Below are 26,547 nucleotides of genomic sequence, written 5' to 3'. Positions count from 1 at the left end.
TGACCAGCCAGTGCTGCATTCATGGCGGTTATATGTTCATGTGCTATTATAATTTCTCTAGAAGAAATATAGAATATATATCTCCAGTTAATTTTTACAAGGGCTTTCCCCTTTAATTTTGACCGTGATTCCTATTGATATATATTGAATAGTTTCATAAGCATATTTCATTGCGCTTTTATTCTATCTAATTATGATGCATTTTTCTTGACATTTATTTCTTTTCTCCCAGCAGGAATGTGAAAGATCTTATATCCATGGTTTTGGTCCTCCTCCTGCCTCTCATTTAACAAAATCTATGTCTTTAACAGCAATTAGCCACAACTTGACAGAAAGTGAGTGACACCGTTTGTTTTTTATATTTTTTTTTTTTTTGCTGCTGGTTGTAAGTTAGGCTATATTCCATAGCTTGTTAATTATTAAGGAAATTCACTGCAATAAGGTTGGAATTTTTGAAAGAATACTTACTGTTTCATTTCAAGTTGTGTACGTACCTGAACATTTTTTTAAATCACCTGACATAATCTACAATTTGTAGCACTTGCTTTCTTGAACATAAAAATGTCCATTATCTCACAGTCTCACAGTGAGATTATTGACTAAAGAAGTGATTTTTTTGAACATAAATCAAGTATATGGCTAGTTTTTTTTAGTTTAAATAGCATTCCTACATATTAAGTACCAGGCTTTATTAGTCTGCCAGCAACTGAAATATTCCTAATTCCTAGAAAAATCATGGAACTGTTCGTTCATGTTTGTTCCTTTTAAGGACCGCTGTATAACTTAAATTTTATGCTCCGTACAGGTATGGAATCCGTTATCTGGAAACCAGTTATCTAGTAGGCTCCATATTACAGAAAGACCTCTCCCATAGACTCCAATTTAAGGAACCAGTTAAAATCTTTGAAAACTGTTTACTTTTTCTCTGTAATAATAGAAGATAAACAGAATCCTTATTGGAGGTAAAATAATCCTATTGGGGTTATTTAATTTTTAAATATTTTTTTAGTAGACTTAAGGTATGGAGATCCAAATTACAAAAAGATCCCTTACATGGAAAATGCCAGGTCCTGAGCATTCTGGATAACAGGTCCCATACCTATAAAGGCAAATTCCTATGGTGACACATCAATTTAAAATCTCTGCACAGATTGTAAGAAAACATAGGGGATTCTTTGTGTTTTTCCAATGCTGTACAATTCCATTTTCTGCTATACACATCTGCCCATGCTTTCTGTCGCATCAGATCATATCTAGGCCACACCTTTTCATGGAAGTGGATTGTATAAATAAAGCTCTATGATGGTGATTAACAAAGGTTTTGAGTAAATAGCAGAACACTGACACTGCTGCAAGCTTCAGTGACCAAGAACTTGGGGAAAACACATTGGTGGGGAATAATTCTGCTCTCATGTGCCTTTAGACACGTACAGGGATAAAGGGATAATCAAAAATGATGGTACTGTACTGTATAGTGGCTGTTTAAAAATTGCCACTACTATGGGCACACATATTAGGGTAACACAGTAGGAGTTTTGCAGAGTATACCATTCTATCCTCCTCTTTAGCCTGGTAAGTCTCATTCTTCAAAGCTTATAGTGCAGTCCTGCTAATGCCTTTGCTTAAAGGACATGTAAAGCCTACATTTAACTACCATGTATATAAGTGGGGCATATCTTCCCTACCCAAGCCACATCATTGTACTGCTTATACCAGCACCATTTCCCTCTGACACATCATCAGTAATATTGACATCTGCAAACAGGACATGCTGTAAAGTTCATACAATGCAGAATGCAGGTTTACACCGGCACAACATACTTTGATAAAAAGTTATGTTGGGGTTGAGCATTGTAATGGTTAATCTGAGCTCAGGTGAGGTGGTTAGGAGAAAAAAAATAGGATCAGACAGCTAGAGTTTTTATGGGAACCAGTAATGCTATGTCTTTATTGGCTGTTAGACTGGAGGGTGTTTAGTAATCTAAACTGAGAAGAACTGAGCATGCTCATGAGCCAACAGCCAAAGGAAATTCCTTATGGAGGGGGCAAAGTTGTTAGAGGAGTTAAAGGATTTCTAAGCGATTAAGGGGATGCTGCAGCCTTAATGTTAACCTTTTAACAAGTGGCAGTTATCTAAAGATTTCAAAGAGGTTGTTCACTGATTAAGTTTTTGTGGAGGGGGTTTTCATGTCCTTTAAAGGGCTGCTTGTCTCTGTTTTGCATGCTTGCACTGTACATGCTTGCTTTAACATTTGCCGTTAACCCACTTCTCAGCTCAGGGCCGGATACGACCAAAGAGGCGAATTTCCTTCTCCTTCAACATCTCTCCGCTTCTTCCTAAATCTAAGCATGTCTTTTCTATTGGCTCATCGTCCAGTGATGACGAGTCAGATAGTAAGTAAACGTTATCGGCGCAGAGAACCCTGCCTGGAATGTGACGTACCGTCTTGTGTTATTTATATCATATAACATTCACTCATACACATGCATGTGCTTTGCTCTGTCAGCTTGTGCACGTGCTGAAATTCTGCGGTTTGATTTTCTACCCCTAAAGTACATTTTATGCTTTCTTGTTCTGTTAGATGCAAGTTTTTCTTCTCAGTGGGAGTAACGTAACTAAATTGCACCAGTGCAGCTTCCTGTAGCAACCCATCTGATCTTCGCTTTTATTTTGTATTGGATTATTAAAATTACTTTTAAATGGTTGCTATGGTCAGAAGCACTGTGGTTTATCACCTTATTACTAATTCAGCACCAGTGTTTTTTTTTTTATTCCTATATATCTAATACCAAAACAGAGGCAGATGAATCTCTGACCCTTTGTTTAATTTCTATGATATTCTATCTGTATAACGATATATTTTCTTATCTACATTTAAAATGCATTTGATACAAATGTCCAAATTTTGGCTTTCTGGCCATTGTTCAGTTATCCTTATGACCAGTCTCTGGCTTTTAGGAGATGCTAGTATGTATGTAAGTATGTGTGGTCCAACAACAGGCTTGAGAAACTCGGGTCAATAAAACTTATTTCAGTGGCTTTGTACACTTACACTGGAGATGTGTACATGTACAAAAAAAATGAAGAATGTTAATGACTTCCCTTCATACTTGTAATTATATAATGCCTTGGCAGATGATTTGTAAGTTTTATTTGATCCGTGACTGCATGCTGTAACTTTTTCAGGTTCCCGGTCTGTAAACATAACAAGTGGTTCCATAGCTCAAAGGTAAGAACTTGCTGCCATTTTGATAATGACCTAGGATTGTTTTGATAATGACAAAAAAGGTTTATTTAGCCTCAACGTTTCGACCCCCCCCCACAGGGATCTTCGTCAGGAGCAGTATACAGACAAACAAACAGACCCACCCTCTGTATACTGCTCCTGACGAAGATCCCTGTGGGGGGGGGGGGGTGTCGAAACGTTGAAGCTAAATAAACCTATATGTTTTTTGCAACATAAACCCTGTTAGTGCCGTAAGCTTTCTTTCTATTGCAAATAACCAGTGCTGGCACCCAGGTAGTATCTGAGTCTACAGAGTGCACCATTGCTTCTCATATATATACACACACACCCACACACCCACACACACACACACACACACACACACACACACACACCCACACACACACACACCCACACACACCAGTAGGAGGCTCGCACTCACAGGTCTTACAAAGAAATAAAGGTGTTTATTAGTCAAAAATAAAAAACTAATGTTTTGGCTAGTTCTTATTTTTGACTAATAAACAGCGTTATTTCTTTGTAAGACCTGTGAGTGCGAGCCTCCTTCTGGTATATACTTATCTTTTTGGGCTTTATTTGCACCCAGGCAACTTACACCTCTACACAAGTTGTGCCGGCATCCCGACAGATATATATTGTTCGTCAAGCTGGAGCACTCATATAATGAAGAACAACTGCCTGGGTGCAGGTTAGTGGTATTATGTATAAATAAATGTTGGAAAAACCGCACTCACAGGACTTATAAAAAGAAAAAGTTTATTACGGTTTTTCCAACATTTTGTTATTTTTATATATATATATATATATATATATATATATATATATATATATATATATATATATATATATATATATATATATATATATATATATATATATATAGATAATGTGTTCAAAATGTGTTAATCTAAACATTACAGAAATTTGTTCAATCTTGCAGCATATCTGAAGAAGGATGCAACCAATTACCTCCAAGCCCATCTCGGAAAGACTTAGAAGGAAAGAGCGAGACGAGAGTCAGCCGCACATTCAGTTACATTAGGAGTAAAATGTCAAGTGGCAAGAAGAGCAAGGTGAATTACTTACAAGGAGCATTTTCTATTTATCATTAAGACTGTAATATGATTATTTGAGCTATGACACGTATAGGTTTGTGTATTTTGCTGCGCTGTATATCTTATATTTGTTTTTTGTTAATTTTTTACATCTCCAATATGTCTTAATACACATACAGTGTTTATAATGTATAGTACATTCTTGCCTCTTACAACACCAATTGAGCAAGCCAAACCAGTTCCCTTTTTTTGCATACAAAGGCAGGATGCTCTGCTTGATTCTAAAGGATGTCACCAGAGAACAAAAACACAATGCTGACTGTGAAGGAGTATCATATTGAGTAAATTTTTGTACAGCATTCCCCTTTCAGCCTTACTGTAGCACATTTTTTAAACCCCTCAGAGCTTGTTTATTTCCTCAGAAAGCCGCAATGACAGGAAGCAGGGCAGAGGAACATTAAGAGCATTTTTAAGAGCAGAAAATGCTGCATCAGATTTTTATGCTTCCTAGCCCTCAGAACTAGTCATTCATGGGGATTTATGAAAAGTCTTTCTCTTTGCAATTCTGAGAGGCAATGCCCATGGGGATTTGGGTTATTTGCATTGTTTTAAATCCACTGAACCATATTTACATAGCTCTAGTGGAAGTCTAAGAATCTGGCCCTTCAGTGTTCTGATTTGTTTTCTGATCATGAAGTATGAGTGTTCCGACAAATAAAGTACTGTTTCATGCAGAACATTAAATTGTGTAGGCCAAGAATACATCCAGGAATCATGTTCGTAGTTCTTAATACAGGTTTGAAGTTGTGCTTTTATTCTGCTATGAGTGTGGAATAAACAGCATAAAGGATCATGGTGGATTAGTGCAGTGAGAAAAAGAAATGCTACACAATGGTAGCAGCAGGAATGAAATAAAGAAAATGCAGAATAAAAAGGTATTTTAAAGGAAAAGGATAGGTTAAAACTAAGTAAGCTTTATCAGAAAAGTCTATATGAATACATTAGTAAACACTCAAGGTAACGCTGTCCTCTGACGCTGTTCTTTAATTTTATTGTGTACACATGAGCTTCTGTATCAGACTTCCTGTAGTATTTCCATCTTAAACCTCCAGGGCTTGGGCTTGAACATGCTCAGTTTTCTCTTCTCCCTCCTTCCCCCTTGATGTAATCTGAGCTTAGAGTTATGAGTGAGCAGGGAGAGACCCAGACAGGAAGTGATGTCACAGCAAGCTGATATGGCAGCTACTATCATAAACAAACATATACAGTGTCTAGAGCTGTTTACTCAGGCATGGAAAAGCATTCTAAATAATAAAAATGGTGCTCTAGCTTGGACTGTTGTGGCTAATCTATTGGCAATAAACTGCCTTGGTAGCTTTCCTTCTCCTTTAACCATGGGCCTTAACACATAATATAAAAGTAAAACATAATCATTTCTGTTAAAAGCACAGAGAGCATTAAAAGTTTAATTTGCATACAGACTTGACTAGTTTGAAAACCCTGTTGTACAAGCAGAACACCTGCTCATGGCTTCAAGTGACTTCCAGTAACTTATCAGTTTATTCCATGTCATCAAGGAGGTAATGGTTCAGTCTGGGCATTTTGGCATCTTTATTTCTATTTACTTGTAGTAAAATTAAATATTTAAATATGAATGCTTCAACAGGCTTTTTATCTTCTCTCTGACTGGCTGACTGACAGTCATGATGCCAAATTGATTTACATGCCAAACATGGTCTCCTTTTTATTGTTTAGGGGTTTAACACTGTCTGTTTAAACTGCAGTCATAGATGAAATTATCAGCACTGTGGTTTGTAAAAGCAGAAGTCACATCCTTGCCTTAGTTAAAGCTTCCTTCCTTGCCTACACTTAGTTTTTATAACCATGAAGCACACACAGGACAAAGTGTCAAGGCCATACTGGTGCAGTACTGGTACCTATATCATTTTCTCTGAGGGTTTAAGTGAACAGCGGGAGCATGCTCTTGGGCAAGTTTATTGGTGTGCCACAAATAAGAGTGAAATTTGTATCCTTTGGACATGGAGAGGTAAGGAGGAAAAGTATCTGTCAGTGTGTATGTATTTACTATTTTATTCCAGTTTCAAGTGAAGAGAAGGTTCTCTCTCTATCTATCATAAAAATCCAGAAAGCAACGGAATATGGTTCTGCCTTACTGTGCATGGGAAAAATCTATTTACATTGTACAGTAATACTTTTGTCGTGGTGTGCTATGTTTCCCCCTAGTACTAGTACTTTAGTCTCCACACATACTCCATAACAGGAAGGTTTACTGGATACTGATGACTCCCAATATGTATGTGGGAAAGTGGGAAATTATATTTTAAATACCACGTGGGTGTGAGTATCATAAATTTAACCTCTATAAGGTACAAACTATTGTTTTGTTGCAATATTAATAGTATAATAATACAAGGGAAAAAAGTAGTGACTGTGATATGATCAGAATAAGGAGACAATGTACTCCAAATACAATTCAGTGATACTGTAGTGCAGTGATCCCCAACCAGTAGCTCGTGAGCAACTTGTTGCTCTCCAACCCCTTGGGTGTTGCTCTCAGTGTCCTCAAAGCAGGTGCTTATTTTTGAATTTCTGGCTTGGAAGCAAGTTTTAATTGCATAAAAACTAAGTATACAGCCAAGTAGAGCCTCCTGTAGGCTGCCAGTTCCCATAGGGGCTACCATATAGCCAATGACAGCCCTTTTTTGGCACCCGAGGGACTTTTTTATGCTTGTGTTGCTCCCCAATTATTTTTACATTTGAATGTGGCTCACGGGTAAAAAAGGTTGGGGACCCCTGCGTAGTGGAATATTTTCTTATTTCCTTATGATGGATTAGCACTTATATAGAACTGACTGACTGACATGTGTATGTGTGTATATATATATCTCACATCTGTTGAGTACAAAGAGCTGCAAGGATTTTGGAAATCTTTTGGAGGCCAAACAAATTAAATCATATTTACATATCATATTTATATCACTAAACAACTAAAACTAGACATCAACTAAAAAAACCTGATCTTCCAAGTAGAACAAGCCTCAGATCCACTCCAATATATCCAAACATACTGCTGATCTGCCCAAAGCCCACCCATTCTGGCACAAGGCCTGTCCACCCTGGGGGTCCATGAATTGTGGCTGTTGGGCTTGATGCCTTTCTGCAAACCATCTACACCTTTATTTTTGAGTGGGCTTAGATGTCCAATGTTTCATGATCAGTCCTTGAAGGTGCAGAGTCAGTCATCATGTTGCTCTGAGGAGCTCCTGTAGCCTAGAATGCTGTTTACATATGTGCTCCATACTGAAAAAAGTATCACTGCACCCCCAAACTGACAGATCCAACTTTCCTGAGTTCTGATGTAACACTGTGTGGTGGGAACAGCACTTTTGCTGCTTTAAGTATGTGATTTAGGACTATTTTCGGATAAACTTGACATCCGTAACTTGTTCCGGTTGTACATTTCTATATTAAGATTTTTTTATACTCTTAAATTAAAAGCTAGTGTATTGTTCCAGAAATATCCCAGCAATTCTTTCAAGTATATATTTTTTTTTAACCTGCCTTGTGTTTGAGTCACTATTTAAACTATACAGCAATGTTAGTGATATTGTAAACTACAGAGGTTTTAGACTGTGTATGCCCACTGTGTGCAAGATTTTATTTATCAAATGTAGTCACCATATTAAGGCTATAACTGAGTGACCAGTTGTAATGCATTTTAGGTGATAAGAGACCAAGATTGTCAAATATGATTTCTACACCAGGCCCTGATGTTGACATTTGATAACCAAATTGATAATAGGGAAATAGCTCTCAGAAGAAATGAGCTGTCCTAGCTACATTAAATTTGATCTTCCTCAATATTTGGAAATGTTATTGAGCGACAGGAATACAACAACATAGCAATTCTGTACCAAATTTCTTGTTCTTATTCCATGTGTTTTGCAGTTAACGACAGTAATCAGAAGTATGAATTTGCTTGTTGTGTGCATTTTACCACTGAAATAGAAGCTACCATACAAAAATCATTTGTAGGTTTCAGTGATTTTCTCAGCATTTTGCTGATGTCGTTGACTTTGCCTGTATATTAGTTGTTCACAATAATGCACTGCCATGTCCCACCGTTATATTGCTAAGCAGTGGTTTGATTACTCATGCTGGTTAAAATATCTGGGGCCAATACATCTTTATCTCAAGGGAATTCCTACAGGAGATTAATTTCTGCAAGTGTACAGTATGTCATTATCTGTGCAAATGTCTTTATTAAATATATACATTTCTTATTGAACAGGAAAAAGAAAAAGACAGGGATAAGACGAAAGAAAAGGACAGGGACCCCAAAGAAAAAGAAAAGGATAAGAAAACCGTCAATGGCCACCAGTTCAGCGCAACACCAATAGTAGGACCCATTCCCTGCAACAACTGCATGAAAACCTTCTCCAATAAGGATGGATATCTATGTGCCAGTAAGCTGCCTCTAAGTCATTTTACTTCTTATAATGTATGTTATTCTTCCTTTTTCTGTGCCTTACCCATTATTGACTTTTCTGGTTTGCCTCAACAAGGAGACCATGAGGCTTCTGCTTTTTGTTTTTTGCAGCGGATTTCTCAAATTGCAGGTTTGCCATTTCCTCTTTTCTGATAAGCTTATAAGACTATAAGGCAACAGTGGTGAGAAAAATAAACTGTACTTTTTCTAGTTAAATAAATACTGTTTAAATAACGGTCTATTCACATACTTTCTAAAGGGGCATTCCATACTCTGGAGCAAACTTTCGTGCAGTGCTCACAATTACTGAAGATATAGTTGCCTTTATGAACAGTGGACACAATATTAAAATACACCTTACCCATGTACAAGCTCATTGTTGATTAACCCTTCTTTTGTGATGTAGAATACAATCCTGAGTGATAACTGACTACATTTCTTGCCACATTTGTGGTAAAATAGTACTTATTTCTTATAAATGTAGAAAACCTTCTAAACGACTGCCTATAAATAGCTTTTGATATGATTTTTAATTGATCCCACTAGGCATAGTGACAATATTAACTCATCTGTAATGATGGGCGAATCTGACTCGTTTGGCTTAGCTGAAAATTCACCAAAATGCATTGAAGTCTATGGGAGACAAACAATTTTGACACAAGACAAATATTCAGGTATATTTAAAAAAAGGGTTGAGCTCTCCAAACTACGAATATTGACCATTATAGTCTATGGGCGTCATTTTCACTGAGAAACTTGGCAAAAAAAATTCAAAAATCTGTTTACATGTTTAGGCAATAGAACTAATTTCTGATCCAGAGGAGAGAAAGGTGTACCAAAATGGAAATGAGGGAGATCATACATAGTTTTTTTAATGAGTATGGTTTAAAATGATTGTGCAGGGTCAAAGCTATTGGAATTCTGTAATTCTGTGAGAATAGGATGGTTTCCTTTTAAAAAGGAAAAATAATCAAATTTACATAACCCTGTTAAAGTGTGATGCTTTTGTTCTTATTTGGGGTTGGGGTGGACATACCCATTAAAAGGGACCCCCCAAAAGAAACAGAAATGCTTAACCCTTTCTTTTAGAGCTGTTTTGCTTTCTATCTTGACTTTATTATAGGAAATCTGGCTTTACAATACCTTTTAGCTTTTTGGGAAATGAAATGGCTGTGCAGATTCACATGCTCTGTATAATACTAGAAATCAGCTAAAATGGCAGTAGGGTGGTTCACTGTTATAAGCAGCAGTTTGCCTTGCAGAGCTAGGGTGTTTGGTTTGATTCCAGCTAGGTCACCATATGCAGAAAGTGATATGCCTATCCTTGAATGGGTTTCCTCCGGCATCCCCTGTTGCCTCCCACGTTCCAAAAAATACTGAAAGGTTGACTCCTAGTAAAACTGAACATGTGTGTGAATGTGATTGCTTGTAAGTTGCACTGGGGCAAGGACGGATGTGAATTATGTGTAATTTCAGTGACGTGCTATATAAATAAAGCATAATAATAATTAACATATTTACTGGGTATATTTTCAGTTGATTTTGGGTTAAGACAGATGGTACAGTTTGTTGTTCATGCTTCACCCATGCTATGGCGGATGGCTAAAATAATGTCCGTTCCTATGAAGGTTAATGTAAATCACCAGTGATAAAACATGTGCACCGTGTAGTAGCCTGAAGTTGCTATTTTTCAGTTTTATTTTACTCACATCTAATCGTTCACAATCTTACAAACATTGAAAGACCAATACATAAATTATTTCAGCTTTTTTTTTAAATATATGAGCTGCATATATTGCAGTGGCTGATGTTTGTGTAAGTAGCTGTCAGACACCAGCACAGACACTTGGTGCAAGTGAGTTTGTGAGCCTAAGAGCAAGTGTACATTAGGAAACATTCATCACTTACACACTGATGACACATCCTCTAGAGTCTCCGCCTAATCCCTCTACTGCCTTCTGAGGAATCCCCTGCATTACTCACTATTTATATATCAACATACTTTGTTCCACCTCTATCAGCTGTTGTTCACAGGAGGCATAGCTTAAACATACAGGTCACATGAAACAGCTTCACGATCCTGTGAAACACACGCTGATGCATCTCTATCATGTCTATGGGGCCAGTAAGTTCTGATATCTCTGGTTTGGTTGCTTACCGGCTGCATGGCCATGTGTACGCATAAATTGTATTTATCAGCTCAGCTCAACTTGTTTCTCTTTGTAGCTCAGCAGAAAGTTTTGATTTCGGTTTAAGCTTTATTTAGCTGAAAGACCTTATACAAATGTGTTTTTTACCAACCTGAAGACATGAACTCCTGACAGGTGGTGGCTGTCTGATACCTGGCATGCACAGAGTTCAAAAGGGGAAGTCATTCCTTATCAGTAAAGCTGGTACAGCTATTTTATGGTGACGTAGACCAGAAACTATTTACATTGGAGTTTACAAGTTCATGTAAGCTGCATGGATTCACAGAGTGCTTGCAGAGCTCCAGAACAAGTCCACTGCTATTTCCCAGAATGGCTACATAAGGTAGGACTGTACCATCTAGAATACTGTACATTGTTATCTTTACAGTACTGCTTTTATACAGTACATTTACTGGATGAATGAACATTCTACTAGGGAAATCTTTATTGAACAGGGACTAAAGTAGAATCAATGGATACATTCAACGTTTTATTTCCTTTTAAATATGTTTTATGTTTTTCAAAATGATTGAAAGTGTTCTGTTCTATAAGCATTATAAAAAATTATTGCTATATATATTTATCTTGTATACTGTTTTTATAGCTCATCTGGATATTTTTTGCCTGTGTTTATCTCAGCATCAGGGCTAAATCTTATATATGTTGGAGAGGGCTAGTGCCCTTTACACTAGCTATGTCATGTAAGCAATAACATTTATTATATTAAATGCAGTCATACTCCCATAGCAACCCGTGTGTTGTAAATATCAACATAAATATAGGTAAATATCCTTTGAACCGGGTAAACCTTATATGGCAGGTTTTAGCAAGCCATTCTGTTTCCCATCTGGAAAACTTTGAAATAGAGTGCTCTGTTCTCTAGTTTGCCTTTAAATGGCATTTATACATATATATATATTACAAAAGTGATATTCCAAGGGGTACACTTTACAGCCAATTCATGGATTTTACAAATAATATTAATAAACGTAATAATGGTAGAGGGTTTGTTGCCTATACTTAACACTGGTGAAAAATAGATAAATGCAACCGTTTTTTACCCAGCTGTGATCATTCTGCTAGTGCACCCTTTGCTGGTTCTGAAACAGAAAACTGTGTACATTTGACCGATTTCCTTTTCTATGCACAAATTATCACATTCCTTCACTAGTGACGTATCTTGCTGGGTAATTTAGAGATTCCTAGTGCGTCACTTTTTTTTAATGGTTACTATACTTTTAACCCAAGAGACATCTGCCTTTTTCCCTCTTAAATAACCCATGACAATACAATATTTTACTTTGCATAGACCACCACCATACCCAATGGCAATTTATGTTTAGTGTGATAATAGAGTAAGAAATCTGCTAATGTTTTATTCGCTCCAAAGTTGTTTGTCTCTTGAAAAAGGACTTTCATTATTGTTGTTGGAAGTCTTGGCTGCACAAGCATGTTTTGTATCTCTTCTCTTACAAAATATTTCCCTTTTCTCTACCAAAGTTGTATCATTGCTAGTGATGCACCATTTCTAGAAAATATAAAGGTTTATAGACAATAGACATATAGTTATATATAGTAAAATTACACCATGATGTTATTCTGTTGCTCAAAACTTTAAAGCTGGGGTGCATCCATAATCCATTTATTTGTGGAAATAACTTCTGAAACAAATGCACCATTTCTTGGTACTCATTTATTTGGCAAATGAGCCAACACTAATAAAAAAAAAAGCAATGGTCGGTATTGTAGTTGGAGCTAATAACATGCATTGCACAATTCTCTTGTTAACCTGGAATTAGCTTGTAATCAGATTTTGATCGGAACACAAAAATCTTTCCTATGTAAAGACCCCCCATACACAGGTAGTTATAAACTGGTAACAGATTAATTTGGAAGCTTATTGAGCAGTTTATGGGGTTCTCCGATGGGCTTCCCCGATCGATATCTGTCCAAACTTTGGCCAGATATTAATCAGATGGGTTTTAAAATCCCATTGGATCGAGGACCGCATTGGTTCGTTGATGCAGCACTCGATCCAACCTCCTGTATTCTTCTCGTTGTGATTCGATATTTGGGCCCTAAAGCCCACGATCAGATCAGGCTGATATTGCCCACCTCAAGCCAAGCATTGCCAATCATATTTTTGGAATACATTTTTTGCATGGCTTTTCTTGCCAAGTGGAACACAGGTTTGAAATCGCATTCATTCAAATGTGGTACTTGTTATATAGTGTTCATACTACATGTTTGGGTCAGTTAGTCCCAACTTGTCAATATGCAGTTTTATCTCCAAAGTCTATGGGAATTTGATATGCATAGTAGCAATGTGTGGCAGATGGATCCACATAATGCCGTGTCTCCTTCCAGCTAACAGCTTGCTCTGCATGAGTGTATGTGAATATATACATTATAGCTAGTGCCTACATGTCTTGGCATATACAGTGAAACCCCAATTTTAAGTTTCCCCTATGTTCATATTTTTTTTTTTTTGTGGTCCCACCAGTATATACAATAATGCATTTCGCTAATTTACACTTTTTCTGGCCCCCTAGAAATAATGAAATTAACCCTATCTGGTAGTGCATTTTTGCTTCTAGAATGCTGCCATAAGATGTAATCACCAGTTAAATTCAAAGCATTACTTCTCTTTAGCTGATATTATATTTCGGTAAAATGACACCTCGTGTCTTATTTGGAAGCCACAGAGGAGGTGACATAAAAAGGGCATTGTGAAAGCCATTTCCTATGTGGTTGTGTGTGAAATGCTTGTGCAAACCATTTGCTTCCTGCAGAGCCTAATAACATAAAATGTCATAGCCGGAGTAGGGTAGTATTCTTGAAGGGGCTTCATCCACCAAGGTTTAGACTGAATATTACACATTTTAGTAACAGGGGAAGAATAACTATAGTTCTAGTTACCCAAGCAATTGGATGCTTGCACTACCTGCTGATTGGGTGCTGTGGGTTACTAGACTTGGAGCAAACATTGTAGCTGATATTACACTACACTACCTAATAAAGTATATACTGCCATAGTAAAAAGAACTAACAGTCTGGTTGCTAAATGTTATTCGCTATGAGACCATACAGCATCTGACCTTCCTAAAGCTCTTCTTAAGCAGTTGGGTTGTGTCCCCAAAAATACAGTTATCTGTAAACCTGTTATCCAGAACGCTCCGAATTATCAAAAGGTCGTCTCCTATAGACTCCATTTTATCCAAATAATCCAAATTTTTTAAATCATTTTCTTTTTCTCTGTAATAATAAAACAGTATCTTGTACTTGATCCAAACTAAGATATAATTAATCCTTATTGGAGGCAAAACCAGCCTATTGGGTTTATTTAATGTTTACATGATTTTCTAGTAGACTTAAGGCATGAAGATCCAAATTAGATCCTTTATCTGGAAAACCCCAGGTCCCAAGCATTTTGAATAACAGGTCTTATACCTGTATTACTAGGCTGTCATGCTCTTGAGATCACGCATCTTTTTTTGGCAGGGGATGTTCACTTTTAAATAAACTTTTAGTATGATGTACCAAATGGAGCTGTCCATTTGCTAGGGTCCAAACTACTCTAGCATCCATGCATTGATTTGAATAAGAGACTGGAATATGAATAGGAGAGAACCTGAATAGAAATATGAGTGATAAAAAGTAGAAATAACAATACATTTGAAGCCTTACTGAGCAAGCGCTTTTTAGATGGGGTCAGCGACTCCCATGTCAAAGCCGAAAAGAGTCAGAAGAAGAAGGCAAATAAATAAAAGCCTATAAAAAAAAAGAAAAAAATGAAGGCCAACTGAAAAGTTGCCTAGAATAGCCATTCTATAACACACTAAAAGTTAACTTCAAGGTGAACCACCCCTTTTAATGTGTACCACAGAGATCGTGTACTCTAGCTGAGGCCTCACTTGTGAATCTCATTACCAAAATGACTCCTAACTTAATTTCTGTGTTCAAAAGAGGGTCCCAGAGACATCTGTCTTCCTAAGAAGAAATATCGCACTGGAGTTGTTTTATTATATAGCAGTAATAGTATCAAATACTTGTAACCCCCAGTTGCCATTTTGGTAGTGATATTTTAAATGATAATGTGTTTTGAGTGTGGTAAGCCAGTGAGTTGATGGTTGATCCTAATGTCACATGCCCAGAAAGTTCCAGTTCAGTTACTAGTTGTCAAGGTTTCCAGTGGAAGCCTTTGTCTAATTGATTTCATATGCCTCAAATACAGATTTGTCCTGACTTTGTATTTTTTTTTCTTTCAGATTGCCACTCAATTGTACACAAAGGCTGCAGAGAAAGCTACACTGCCTGTGCAAAGGTCAAAATGAAGGTAAGAGGCACACTTATATTTTTATACATATACATTTACATTTACATACATTTTCTAATATTTGGCTTTTTTTTTTCAGTTCTAATGTGGAGAAAAAAGATAATCCATTTGTACATGGATTGCAGACATAACATCTCCCCCCCTTTTTTTTTTTGTTCAGTTTGAGAGGCCAGCAAAATTTAATTTATATTAAACATGATGCCATGCATATAAAGCCTGTAAAGCCAGCATGACTAAGGCATTATATCATTAATTAATGCCAAACTCTCAGCAGAATGGTTTGCATCCCCCTAGTCGGCTCTTAGCAGCCCTTCATCAAATCAATAGAGCAAGCCAGGTTTTGATATGAACCCACATAAACAGATTCCGTGGTATAGATTTATGACATCTATTGCATACTCGTCAATAAGGTGGCCAATTGCACTTGCATAAGTACAGACATATATAGCCTATTGCAGACAAGTGCACATGTCTGGAGTATGTTTAGAAGTAACTATGCTTCATGTTTTAAGCATGGTTACAGATTTACCACAAACATTCATCTGCATTGTTTTTTGCTCTAATGTCTAAAACTGAGTGTATGTCAGCAAATAATGTGACTAGTTTATTTCTCTTAAATATATAGAAAATAAACAAACAACACTGTTGCTTTGCCTCTAGTCTGAGACACTGATATAGTATACAATCGGGTTTTACTATTGCAGTCCCTTAAAGGAATTGTTCAGTGTAAATAGATAGGCTGTGCAAAATAAAAAATGTTTCTAATATAGTTAGTTAGCCAAAAATTTAATGTATTAAGACTGGAGTGATTTGATGTATAACATGTCAGTCAGAACACTACTTCCTGCTTTTCAGCTCTCTTGGTTTACACTGACTGGTTACCCTGGTTACCAGGCAGTAACCAATCAGAGACTTGAGGGGGGGGCCACATGGGTCACATGTGTTGTTTTGAATCTGAGCTGAATGCTGAGAATCAATTTCAAACTCACTGAACAGAAATGTACCATGTGGCCCCCCTTCAAGTCGCTGACTAACTCAGAGTTATAGAGCTGAATAGCAGGAAGTTGGATTCTGGCTGTTTTATTAGACATCTGTTCACTCAGCCTTTATACATTACATTTTTGGCTAACTAACTATATTAGAAACATTTTTAATTTTGCACAGCCTATCTATTTACACAGTTTTTATTTTCACACTGAACTGTTCCTTTAAATGGCAGGTGAGACCTCTCAGATCTTTCTTCAGATAAACCAGCCTGCAATCAAAGAGGATAATGGTTGCAGGGTACAGGTATGGGATCCGTTATGGAAACCCATTATCCAGAAAGGCCGTCTCCCATAGACTCCATTTTATTCAAATAATCCATTTTTTTTTAAAATGATTCCCTTTTTCTGTGTAATAATAAAACAGTACTTTGTACATGATCCAAACTATAATAAATTCGTATTGGAAGCAAAACCAGCCTATTTGGTTTATTTTATGTTAACATGATTTCCAGTAGACTTAAGGTATGAAGATCCAAATTATGGAAAGATCCTCTACCCGGAAACCCCCTAGTCCCTAGCATTCTGGATAACAGATCCCATAACTGTAACTTTATACCTTTGTTCTCTTCAAAACTAAACATTGTGGCTCCAATTAGATCATTCTGGTATATGAAGGATTATTATAGGATGTTTTATGCATTACATTTGTTGCCATCTTGTTCATTTTTCAAAATAGGTAATAATAGGTCCTCTTGATTATTTCCTTCAACTAAATTTCTCTTTTGGGAACACAGAACCTATTCCCCGCAGAGCTGACAAGAAAATAGGAAAGTTACATTTCTTGTAATAAGGTCATTTTGTCAGTTGTTTAAGATACAGTTCCTTTGAAGTTTGTTTTGTCTTACCCACACAAAAACAAAAAGTCAGCAGAGAAGCACATGAACTCATTTAAGGAGAAGTGCTGTGTGTGTGATAAACATTCCCCAAGGTGTGGTGCTGACCCACAACAGAGCTGCTCCACCTTTACCATATGACTTTCGGTATCTGCCTCCATTAGCTTGGGCCTACAGGTTCCTGATAAGCCCCAACTCTTGTTTATACTCGTCTAACATTTCCTTCAAGTAATGTTTGCCATTTTAAAGGTAATTATGACTCTTCTTGTATTGGAATATTTGAACATATTTGATAAATTCATTGTCTTTCTTCCAGCAACAAAAGACGCTTCAGCCTCATGATACATCTTCATTACCAGTGGTTATGATGAGACCTAAAGGTAAGAATGGCACATTGCTTTCACTTTAGACAGTTAAATGTAACTGTAATAAATGCCGTGAATAGAAGGAATATGTGCAATAGGAACAATTCTATGAGTGATTGTCTTATGTTTATCTGAATCCTCAGGCTCTCAAATTAAGGAGCGCCCGCGGTCAGCAATTTTGGCCCCAGAGGACAATAATTTCTCAGCTCTCATCGGTACAAGAAGGTCTCAAAACCTTTCTATCTCAAAGAGTATATCTACACAGAATATTGCTGGGTGAGAAGGGATTTTCTCTTATTTCCGGTTATTCTTAAAAGCAAATTCATCTCACTTGATCGCCAGCACTGAAATAAGTTACAAGCCATTCTGAACACTAGTCTATTGGTTTAAATCATGTTCTATATATGGATATTGAATGCTTGATTAACATGGGGGACAACTTATTTGTGGCAGGAAGGATAGTTGGAATATAAGGATCAGTACTTTAAATTAGTTTGACCCACTTGTAAAAAATGAATTAACAGATAATAACAACAAATTAATTAAAAAGATGAATTAAAAATCTTTTAATCAATTTATTAAAATACTCAAATCTATATAATTCTAAGGGAGTACAACAAAGTGACAGATTGTAGTATATAGATAGTATTAAAATTAATATATAAGGGAGAGCTTAATCCAGTTTCCCAATCAATAATTAAATATAAAATAGTCTGTATATATCGGCACCCTGAATAAATATGTAAAGGGTCAGTACATCAATGGATAGCAATTCTAAAATGCAATGAAGGGGGGAAGGGAACAGTAGCAAACAAAAGTACAATTTATATTATGCTAAGGGGCCCATTTACTAAGGGTCAAAGTGAATATTCGAATTCAAAAACTTCGAATTTCTAAGTAATTTTTGGGTACTTTGACCATCGAATAGGCCAAAATTCGATTCGAATTGAAAAAACTACACAAACTCAAACATTTGAAAATCGAACTACTGTTTCTTTAAAAAACTTCGACTTTGACACTTCGCCACCTTAAACCTGCCAAATTGCTGTTTAGCCTATGGGGGACCTCCTAGAACCTCTCTGAGTCTTTGGCTACGGTTTTAGACGTCAAAGGTTTTTTTTGAACGATCCTTCGAATCGTTCGATTCAGAGGATTAAATCGTTAGATCAAACGATTTTTACTTTGCTCGATCGAAGTATCAAATTCGATGGTCGAATTTCAAAGTTTATTAATATTCGAAATTCGACCCTTAGTAAATGTGCCCCTTAGTATCTTAAAAAAAACCTAATACTTCAAGTAAAACTTGTTAATATCAAATTTCAAACATCCCGGCCAGGATTGTGTGACTTACGAACTGTGAGTTTGTTCTCCTTCACTTCCTCCACAAACGCTGCTTACACAGTACGAAAAACTCGCTCTCTCAATGCACTGAATCCACTATTTTGGATTCGGTTGAACCCCCGAATCCTTTGCAGAAGATTTGGCCGAATACCGAACCTAATCCTAATTTGCATATGCAAATTATGGGTGGGAAGGGGAAAACCTTTATTACTTCCTTGTTTTGTGACAAAAAGTCACGCTATTTCCCTCCCCACCCCTAATTTGCATATGCAAATTCGGATTCGGTTCCGCCAGGCAGAAGGATTCGGCCGAATCCCGTTGAAAAAGGCTGAATCCTCGCCGAATCCCAAACCAAATCCTGGATACGGTGCATCCCCTACTCTCAAGGGACGGGGTACACCAGGAGACAGTTCAAACCGATATTTTAATTAGAAATTCCTCAACCCTCAAGGAGGAACAGTTAGCTCAGTATTACTCTGTAGAAGTTCGTAAAAACACAAACTTTTAGTTTGGTACATGAGGCTCAGGAAAAATAGAGCTTAAAATGATGTTATTTATGTGATCCATATAATACATAATATAGTAATTTAAATAGTAGAAGTGGAAGATGATCCATAATAAAGAGATACATAGGCTGTAAAATATTTAGAGAATGTCCATATCTGTAAACCATCACAGTTGTATGTGATATTTCTGCTAGAAAAAAATTAAAAAAATTAATAATTACATGTTAGTGTATACGTAAGAATGTTAAAAATTTATGGAATAATTAATCATATACCGTATTGCCTGCTTAGAGCAAATCTTGTTCATTTTCAATGATTTTGGCCTTTTGCAGAGTTGGAAAGGATGAAAGCCTTTTGGGAAGCTGGAAATATTTGTCGCAGTCAACAGACTCGTTGCACAAAATTAGCAAGGTCCATGAGTCTACAGAGTCCCTTATTGATGAGGGTAAGTAGCAGCAAAAAACCCTCCTTAGGAATGTTAGTGAGTAGCCACATATAATTTAATGCCAGATGCAGAATGAGTGAAGGCACTTGTGTCAATGTCTCCACTCAATGAAGTGAATGTTGTCTTTCCAGCACCATATTATGCTGCTTTTTACTTCTAATAAACATTTAAAACCTTTGGAATATGTTGAATATAGATTGTTTCTAGGCTGAGATGGCAGCAGCAGTATCTGGAAGAGCTATAGGTCTGTTTACTTATTGTGTGAATGCTAGCCTTACATGTTTGTGGCTTCTCCTTAAACCTCATTGACTGCCATTCAGTAAATGGATCGCTGGCTTACTTGCAGGAACTGATATGAATGAGGGGCAGCTCATGGGTGAGTTTGAGATGGATTCCAGGCAGCTGGAGGCAGAGTCATGGAGCCAGGCTGTGGACAGCAAATGTGTTCGGCAGCAAAAGAAAGATGTTGTTAAACGCCAAGATGTCATTTATGGTAAGACTTATCTTATTCTACACCGCACCAAGTCCATACTTATCTCCAAGAAGTAATAGAAAAAAATATGTTTATCTCTACCCTTTCACCCCCTCTCTGATTTATCTATGATATTGAGCTAATAGCATCAACAAATCTATATCCTTCTACAAGTCCTGTATGGTTGTGAAAGAAATGTAATTAAGCAAGACAAATGGTTTCATAATACTGCTTTCCAGAGGTGTATCCAGTGTAATTGTTCCAGCTTTACTAAGGAAAGAGCCAAACATAACTGTGCTGTGTTCTCCTTTTATATGGGTTTTGTGCCTTATCACAAGGCCAGACCTGTGCCACTGTTATAATATATAAATGTCTGACAGAATATGGTTTGTGTTAATGAAATAGACCTTATTTGTGACCAGACTGTTCCTGGAGCATTGCTAACTGGACACACACACACGAATGAATTGTCGATTAAACTGCTCACAGTGTACTTTGTGTGACTTTCTCACAGTGCTGCTCTTTGTCAGAGATAATAGTTTCCCTGCAGCTTCCTGGTCACATGGCTTGAAATGTTTAATTTAGGAACCCTTAAATCACTAAAGGGCATGTCACACGATTGATTTTGTGCATCAGGTTTTCAAAAGATTAACTGCAGCTACATTTCTCCTGAAATATGCAGGGGCTGGTGTAGGTGACTAGACTTGTGCCCCTTTTATTGTAAAACTCCATGAGCAATTTAACCCCAGAGAACACAGGCTCTTAAAGAAACAGTAACATCCAAACATGAAAGTGTTTTAAAGTAATAAAATTATAATGCAGTGTTGCCCTGCCCACTGTGTTTGCTTCAGAAACACTACTATTGTTTATATAAATGAGCTGCTGTGTAGCAATTAGGGCAGCCATTTAAATGAGAAAAGACTCAGGTTACACAACAGATAGCAGATAAGCTCTGTAGAACATAATGGGGTTATCTGTTATCCACTATTTATCCTATGCCATATAGCCTTTTTTCAATTTCCGCCATTGCTACACAAGCAGCTTGTTTATATGAACTATAGTAGTGTTTCTGAAGCAAACACATCAGTTTTACCAGTGCAAGGCAACAGTACACGATATTTTCATGCTTAATTTTTGTGTTACTGTTCCTTTAAAGATAATGCGGGGAAAAAGGGGCAATGGGCAAATAACTTATACCATACATGGGTACATTGTAGTAGCATTTTAGAACAATATTAAAGTCAGTCAGTATGCCCAGTGTGTCAGGAGCCTCAAACCTCCCCCATATTGGCTTTCATATTGCCCTCTCCCCATTTCACGTATATATGGGCTCTCCATTGAGGTTTATCTCTGTCGTTTGTAAAAGAACAGTCTCATTTTATGTTTTTAGCAGAACAGGAAACATAACAAGTTTAAGGACAGCATGGGATGTTTGGCATTAATTCCAGTATTCCATTAATAGGACGCTTGCTGGAATAGCTTGGAGGCAGTCCAGTCTTTCATAGATCCACATGTACTTTACCAGCAGGTCATACACTTTCTTTGGAGTAAAATCATTCCATTTTGTAATAGTTTCGACTGTGACATTTTCAATGTGCTTCTCAGTTTTTAACTTACTTTTTGTAATGAGTTATGGGCTAGACTTCTCTGCACTGTCAAGACATTTGACCATGCCAAAAAGAAGTTTTGATTAGAAGATCCCAAATTTCACCCACAAAAAAAACAAAGTATGTCACTCTTCCCCAAACCAATCAAACTTTGCAGAAAGATAACAAACCATTTGCAGCAACAGCTAGAGCATGTTCATTCACAGCCAAGATGGTATGCAAGTGCCTCTTCTATACCAGCGTCCCCAATGATTGGCAAGCCTTGATTTTTGTATAATAAATAGCCCAGTGTTTCCATGAGGCCACACTGCAGACAGAATAGCAACTCACACACTTGTGAATTAAAATAGACTGCTCGGTCAGCAGATTAATCCTAATCCACATGATTTTCTGATCTTTTCTTTTATGCTATAGACTTGTTTGCCACTATTCATATCATCATACACCCGAATATCCATAAGGTCACACAGAAATACAGTCATGCAATGAATATTTACAATTATTCCTTTTTTGGGGTGTTGTATACAGTATATGTTGGAAAGTATTACAAGGAAAAGTACAGCTGTCCTGCATAACAGCTAGAGGGCAGCAAACTAGATATTCCTGATTTTTTTCTTTTACTTAAATATTGTTTTAATATATGTACTAGAAGTGTCTGTGAAGGTTCTCATTCATCCAGGTAATGGTATATCTATAGTAATAAGTCAACTGGACTTGCTGTATTTTTCTCTTTCCTTGAAGACGATTCACTAGTCGTCCGACTGGCTTTCTCAATTCAGAATGTCCTGTGCAAAAGAGGGTTCAAAGAAAAATTCGAAAACGGTAAAAACATGTTTGAACGGTGGGCTGTTGTCTGCCACATACAATTGGCCTGGATGGTTTAATAAAACCTCATAGCTCCAATCATGCTAATACCATCAACACCTTTCCTCCATGAGGTCTCTGACCCCATGCTGGTTTTACTTAACAGATTATTTTAATTGGAGTAAGATTCCAGTGTAAACAACCAAATATTTTTGTACAGGACATTCTGAATTGAGAAAGCCAGTTGGATGACTGGCAAAACATCTTCAAGGAAAAAGAAAACTACAGCAAATCCAGTTTATTTGACTTACTACTATAGATATGTACTAGAAGGTGTGTTCTGTTCTTTGCTTTCAGTTGCTGTAAACTGTAATTGCTAAAAGAAGGTATGATGGAAGCTGTGTTTTATAAATAATGCATAACAAGGGCTGTCTACATTTGCTTCATTAGTATTTGGATATGAATCACATAGATGTGTATAAGGAGTAAACTTGCATGTGATTTCCGTGAAAGGCAGCTTTGTCCATCTGTGAATTCCTCCTCTTGGCTTTCTCCTTGTTTATGCCACATGGGTTGCTGGCTGCACCCTCCATTCCTCAGTTCCAAAGAGACCTGTAAGATTTTGCTAAATGTGTTGCACCTTAGTGGGGACATGCTTGTCTAATATGACGGGTCATAATCAGGTTATCCTGAGCACTTTATGCCTAGTAGGGTGTACCCTACTAACTACATACGCTTGCTCGCCTTTGCCTGTTTCTAGTCCTACTATGAAACAGATTAATGTGGGAATTGCAGTAATTCTTCTACTGACCTAAATATGCCTCTAATGCCTAAAATATAAATGTACCTTTATCACTATGAAAGGGTCTGTAATGAGAGAAAATTGTAAATTCAAGAGGACTCACTGTGGCCATGTTGCTCTTTTGCACAGAGTTAATGCAGACAGAGATGCACCATGTCAGGACACTGAAGATTATGAGCGATGTGTACAGTCGAGGAATGGGAACGGAGCTGCAAATGGAGCAACAAGTGCTGGATAAAATATTCCCATGCCTGGAAAACTTGCTCAACATTCACAGCCAGTTCTTCCAAAGGATTCTAGAGAGGAAGAAGGAATCCTTGATTGAAAAAAGCGAGAAGAACTTTGTCATCAAAAGGATTGGGGATATTCTTGTTGATCAAGTAAGTCCTGATATTCCAGGTAACTTTTCAGTACTTGATGCCTCTGATAGGTAATATCTGACAGAAACACCGCCTTCTTCTGGGCATCAATTGTCAAAGGTTTATGAACAGAGGAAATATCAAACAATGGAACTAAAATGATATGATTTTAATGGGGTATTTCATTTTTAACTTCTACTATGATGTAGACATTGATATTCTGAGACAATTTGCAATAGTTTTTTTAATTTTTACGTTTTTTCAGTTATTTAGCTTTTTGTTCAGCAGTTGCCAGTTTGTCAGCAGCTTTCTAGTTGCGAGGGTCTTATTTAACCTAGCAACCAGGCAGTGGCTTGAATGATGAGGAATATCAATAGGAATATAAATAGAAACAGAATATAAATAGAAAGGGGCATGCATGGAAAGATAAGTCGTAAAATGTACCAATAACAATACAATTTTAGCCTCACAGAGCTATAGCTTTTGGCTGCCAGAGTCAGAAGAAGAAGGCAAATAATTCAGAAACAATAAAAGCAATGGCAAAGTTGCAAGGAATAGGGCATTGCATAACATAATAAATATTAACTTAAAGCTGGACCACCCCTTAAAGTGTTGTAAGCTCTGAACCTGAATTCATTTCCCTGCTCAGAGTTACGACACCCTGTCCATGCACAGTACAGTGACTAAAGTAATTAAAGTAAGGAGATATAATATATGTTAGTCAGATTAGTAAAAATGAAAACTGGGTTTTATTATTATTTTCCCTCTTTCAAACGTAGACCTAGTGCTCGTGACTGTGCCCATGACAGGGACCCGAACCTTCATTATTCTGAGTGGGTTCATCTGTTTAACTTAATGATCCTACTTCTTTCACTAATTATAGCTCTTTGCCTTATGTGGAATTAGTACATGACAAAGTTTTGGGTCTGGCATAGACACACTGCATTTCCCATCTGTGAATCACATAACACACATTATATAAGCCAATAATGGCAGACTGGAACAAAATCACAGCTCTGATTGTTAAGCAAATTACAGTGTCTTGCTCTTTCCACATCACTGTATCCCCCATGTTTTGAAGTGAAACATTTAAATGCCTTGTGGTTCTCTTATTGGATTATGTGATAATCTCCCCCCCCCCCCCCCAGTTTTCTGGTGAAAATGGAGAGCGGATGAAAAAGATTTATGGTAAATTCTGTGGACACCACAATGAGGCCGTGAATTACTTCAAGGATTTGCTTTCCAAAGAGAAGAGGTTTCAAGCATTCATTAAGGTACTGGACAACTGTATATGACAATGATGTGACACGATCCTTGCACTTTTTTTATTTGCATTTGTACAATTTTCTGTTTTTATTTTTATCATGCAGAAAAAAATGAGCAGCTCGGTTGTGAGGCGATTAGGAATTCCGGAGTGTATTTTACTTGTCACACAAAGGATCACAAAGTATCCTGTACTTCTACAGAGAATATTAGAAAATACCAAAGGTGAGGGTCTGCCAGTAACACCAAATAATGAAATATCAGCTATTGCTACCCTTTATTTCACCAGCATCCTTTTTCAGCCCAGGAGGTGGGACCAAAATCCATAAATATTCTTAGTTCACTCTTAATCAGCACCTTAAAGGAAAACTATATCCCAAAATGAATACTTGAGCAACAGATGGTTTATATCAAATTAAGTGGCATATTAAAGAATCTTATCAAACTGGAATATATATTTAAGTAAACATTGGCTCTTTACATCTCTTGCCTTGAACCACCATTTCGTGACTCTATCTGTGCTGCCTCAGAGATCAGCTGACCAGAAATACTACAACACTAACTGTAACAGGAAGAAGTGTGGAAGCAAAATACAGAACTCTGTCTGTTAATTGGCTCATGTGACCTAACATGTATGGTCTGTTTGGCATGTTTGTGTGCACCGTGAATCATACGATCCCAGGAGGTGGCCCTTATTTTTTAAAATGGAAGTTTTCTATTTATAATTACCCAATGGCACATACTACTAAAAAAGTATATTATAATGAAAATGGTTTATTTACTTGAAACAGGGTTTTGCACAATATTGTTTTATAGAGACCTGCATTGTTTCAGGGGTATAGTTTTCCTTTAATGCCCTCATGCAAGCACTTGTCAGTCAGCTTGGAAATGTGAAAGATGGGCTCTGCTATAGAAAATGTGTTCTGCCTATTCTTTAATTAGAAAGCACATTTTATTCTTTCTTTCTTTCTTTCTTTTTTTTACATAAAGTACTTGGAGGCAATTAGTCTTCGAGAGGAACTCCATGGTGTGGCTCGAGCCAACACGTGGCCACGCTGCAAGCTGCATTTTCATCCGACAGTCGGATAAATGTAGTTCTTACCTGTGACTTCTCCTTCACTTCCTGTATCTTCAGAAAATCCGACGTGTCGCATGCGTTTCCTTGCATGGCGACGAGTCGGCTCGAGCTGCACAGTGGAGTTCCTCCCTTATTTGTTACCCTTACTGCTCCTTCCATTCCCTGATTGCTGCCTGTGTCTCGGATTCACAGATAAGGAGTTGTTTATTATAGAGAGGATTTAACTGAGAAGGGCTTATTTGTTTAACAACATTCTTGTTCTCTGGCAATGCCTTTAAATAATCAAGG

General features: G+C 37.1%; 1 protein-coding gene across 12 annotated transcripts in view; it reads left to right on the top strand.

Annotated features, from left to right (window-relative positions):
- The window catches only part of akap13.L (A-kinase anchoring protein 13 L homeolog), a 185,204-nt gene that overhangs the window by 136,533 nt on the left and 22,124 nt on the right, over positions 1-26,547 (top strand). For 7 of the 12 annotated variants that reach the window (XM_041586856.1, XM_041586857.1, XM_041586858.1 and 4 more), the window contains 14 exons: positions 233-335; positions 2,275-2,394; positions 3,188-3,230; positions 3,835-3,936; positions 4,189-4,321; positions 8,616-8,790; positions 15,271-15,338; positions 17,534-17,597; positions 17,726-17,858; positions 19,762-19,874; positions 20,221-20,367; positions 23,689-23,939; positions 25,067-25,192; positions 25,289-25,406. In XM_041586856.1, the coding sequence (XP_041442790.1) occupies positions 233-335; positions 2,275-2,394; positions 3,188-3,230; positions 3,835-3,936; positions 4,189-4,321; positions 8,616-8,790; positions 15,271-15,338; positions 17,534-17,597; positions 17,726-17,858; positions 19,762-19,874; positions 20,221-20,367; positions 23,689-23,939; positions 25,067-25,192; positions 25,289-25,406 (1,696 nt within the window). The remainder of the gene's footprint in view (positions 1-232; positions 336-2,274; positions 2,395-3,187; positions 3,231-3,834; positions 3,937-4,188; positions 4,322-8,615; positions 8,791-15,270; positions 15,339-17,533; positions 17,598-17,725; positions 17,859-19,761; positions 19,875-20,220; positions 20,368-23,688; positions 23,940-25,066; positions 25,193-25,288; positions 25,407-26,547) is intronic. The other 5 variants (XM_041586855.1, XM_041586863.1, XM_041586864.1 and 2 more) reach the window with 5 other exon arrangements.

The sequence above is a fragment of the Xenopus laevis genome, chromosome 3L (genome assembly GCF_017654675.1).
Source record: "Xenopus laevis strain J_2021 chromosome 3L, Xenopus_laevis_v10.1, whole genome shotgun sequence".
Classification (NCBI taxonomy): Eukaryota; Metazoa; Chordata; class Amphibia; order Anura; family Pipidae; genus Xenopus; species Xenopus laevis.
The sequence above is the reverse complement of the archived record's forward strand: the minus strand, read 5'-3'. Positions and strand labels throughout refer to the sequence as shown.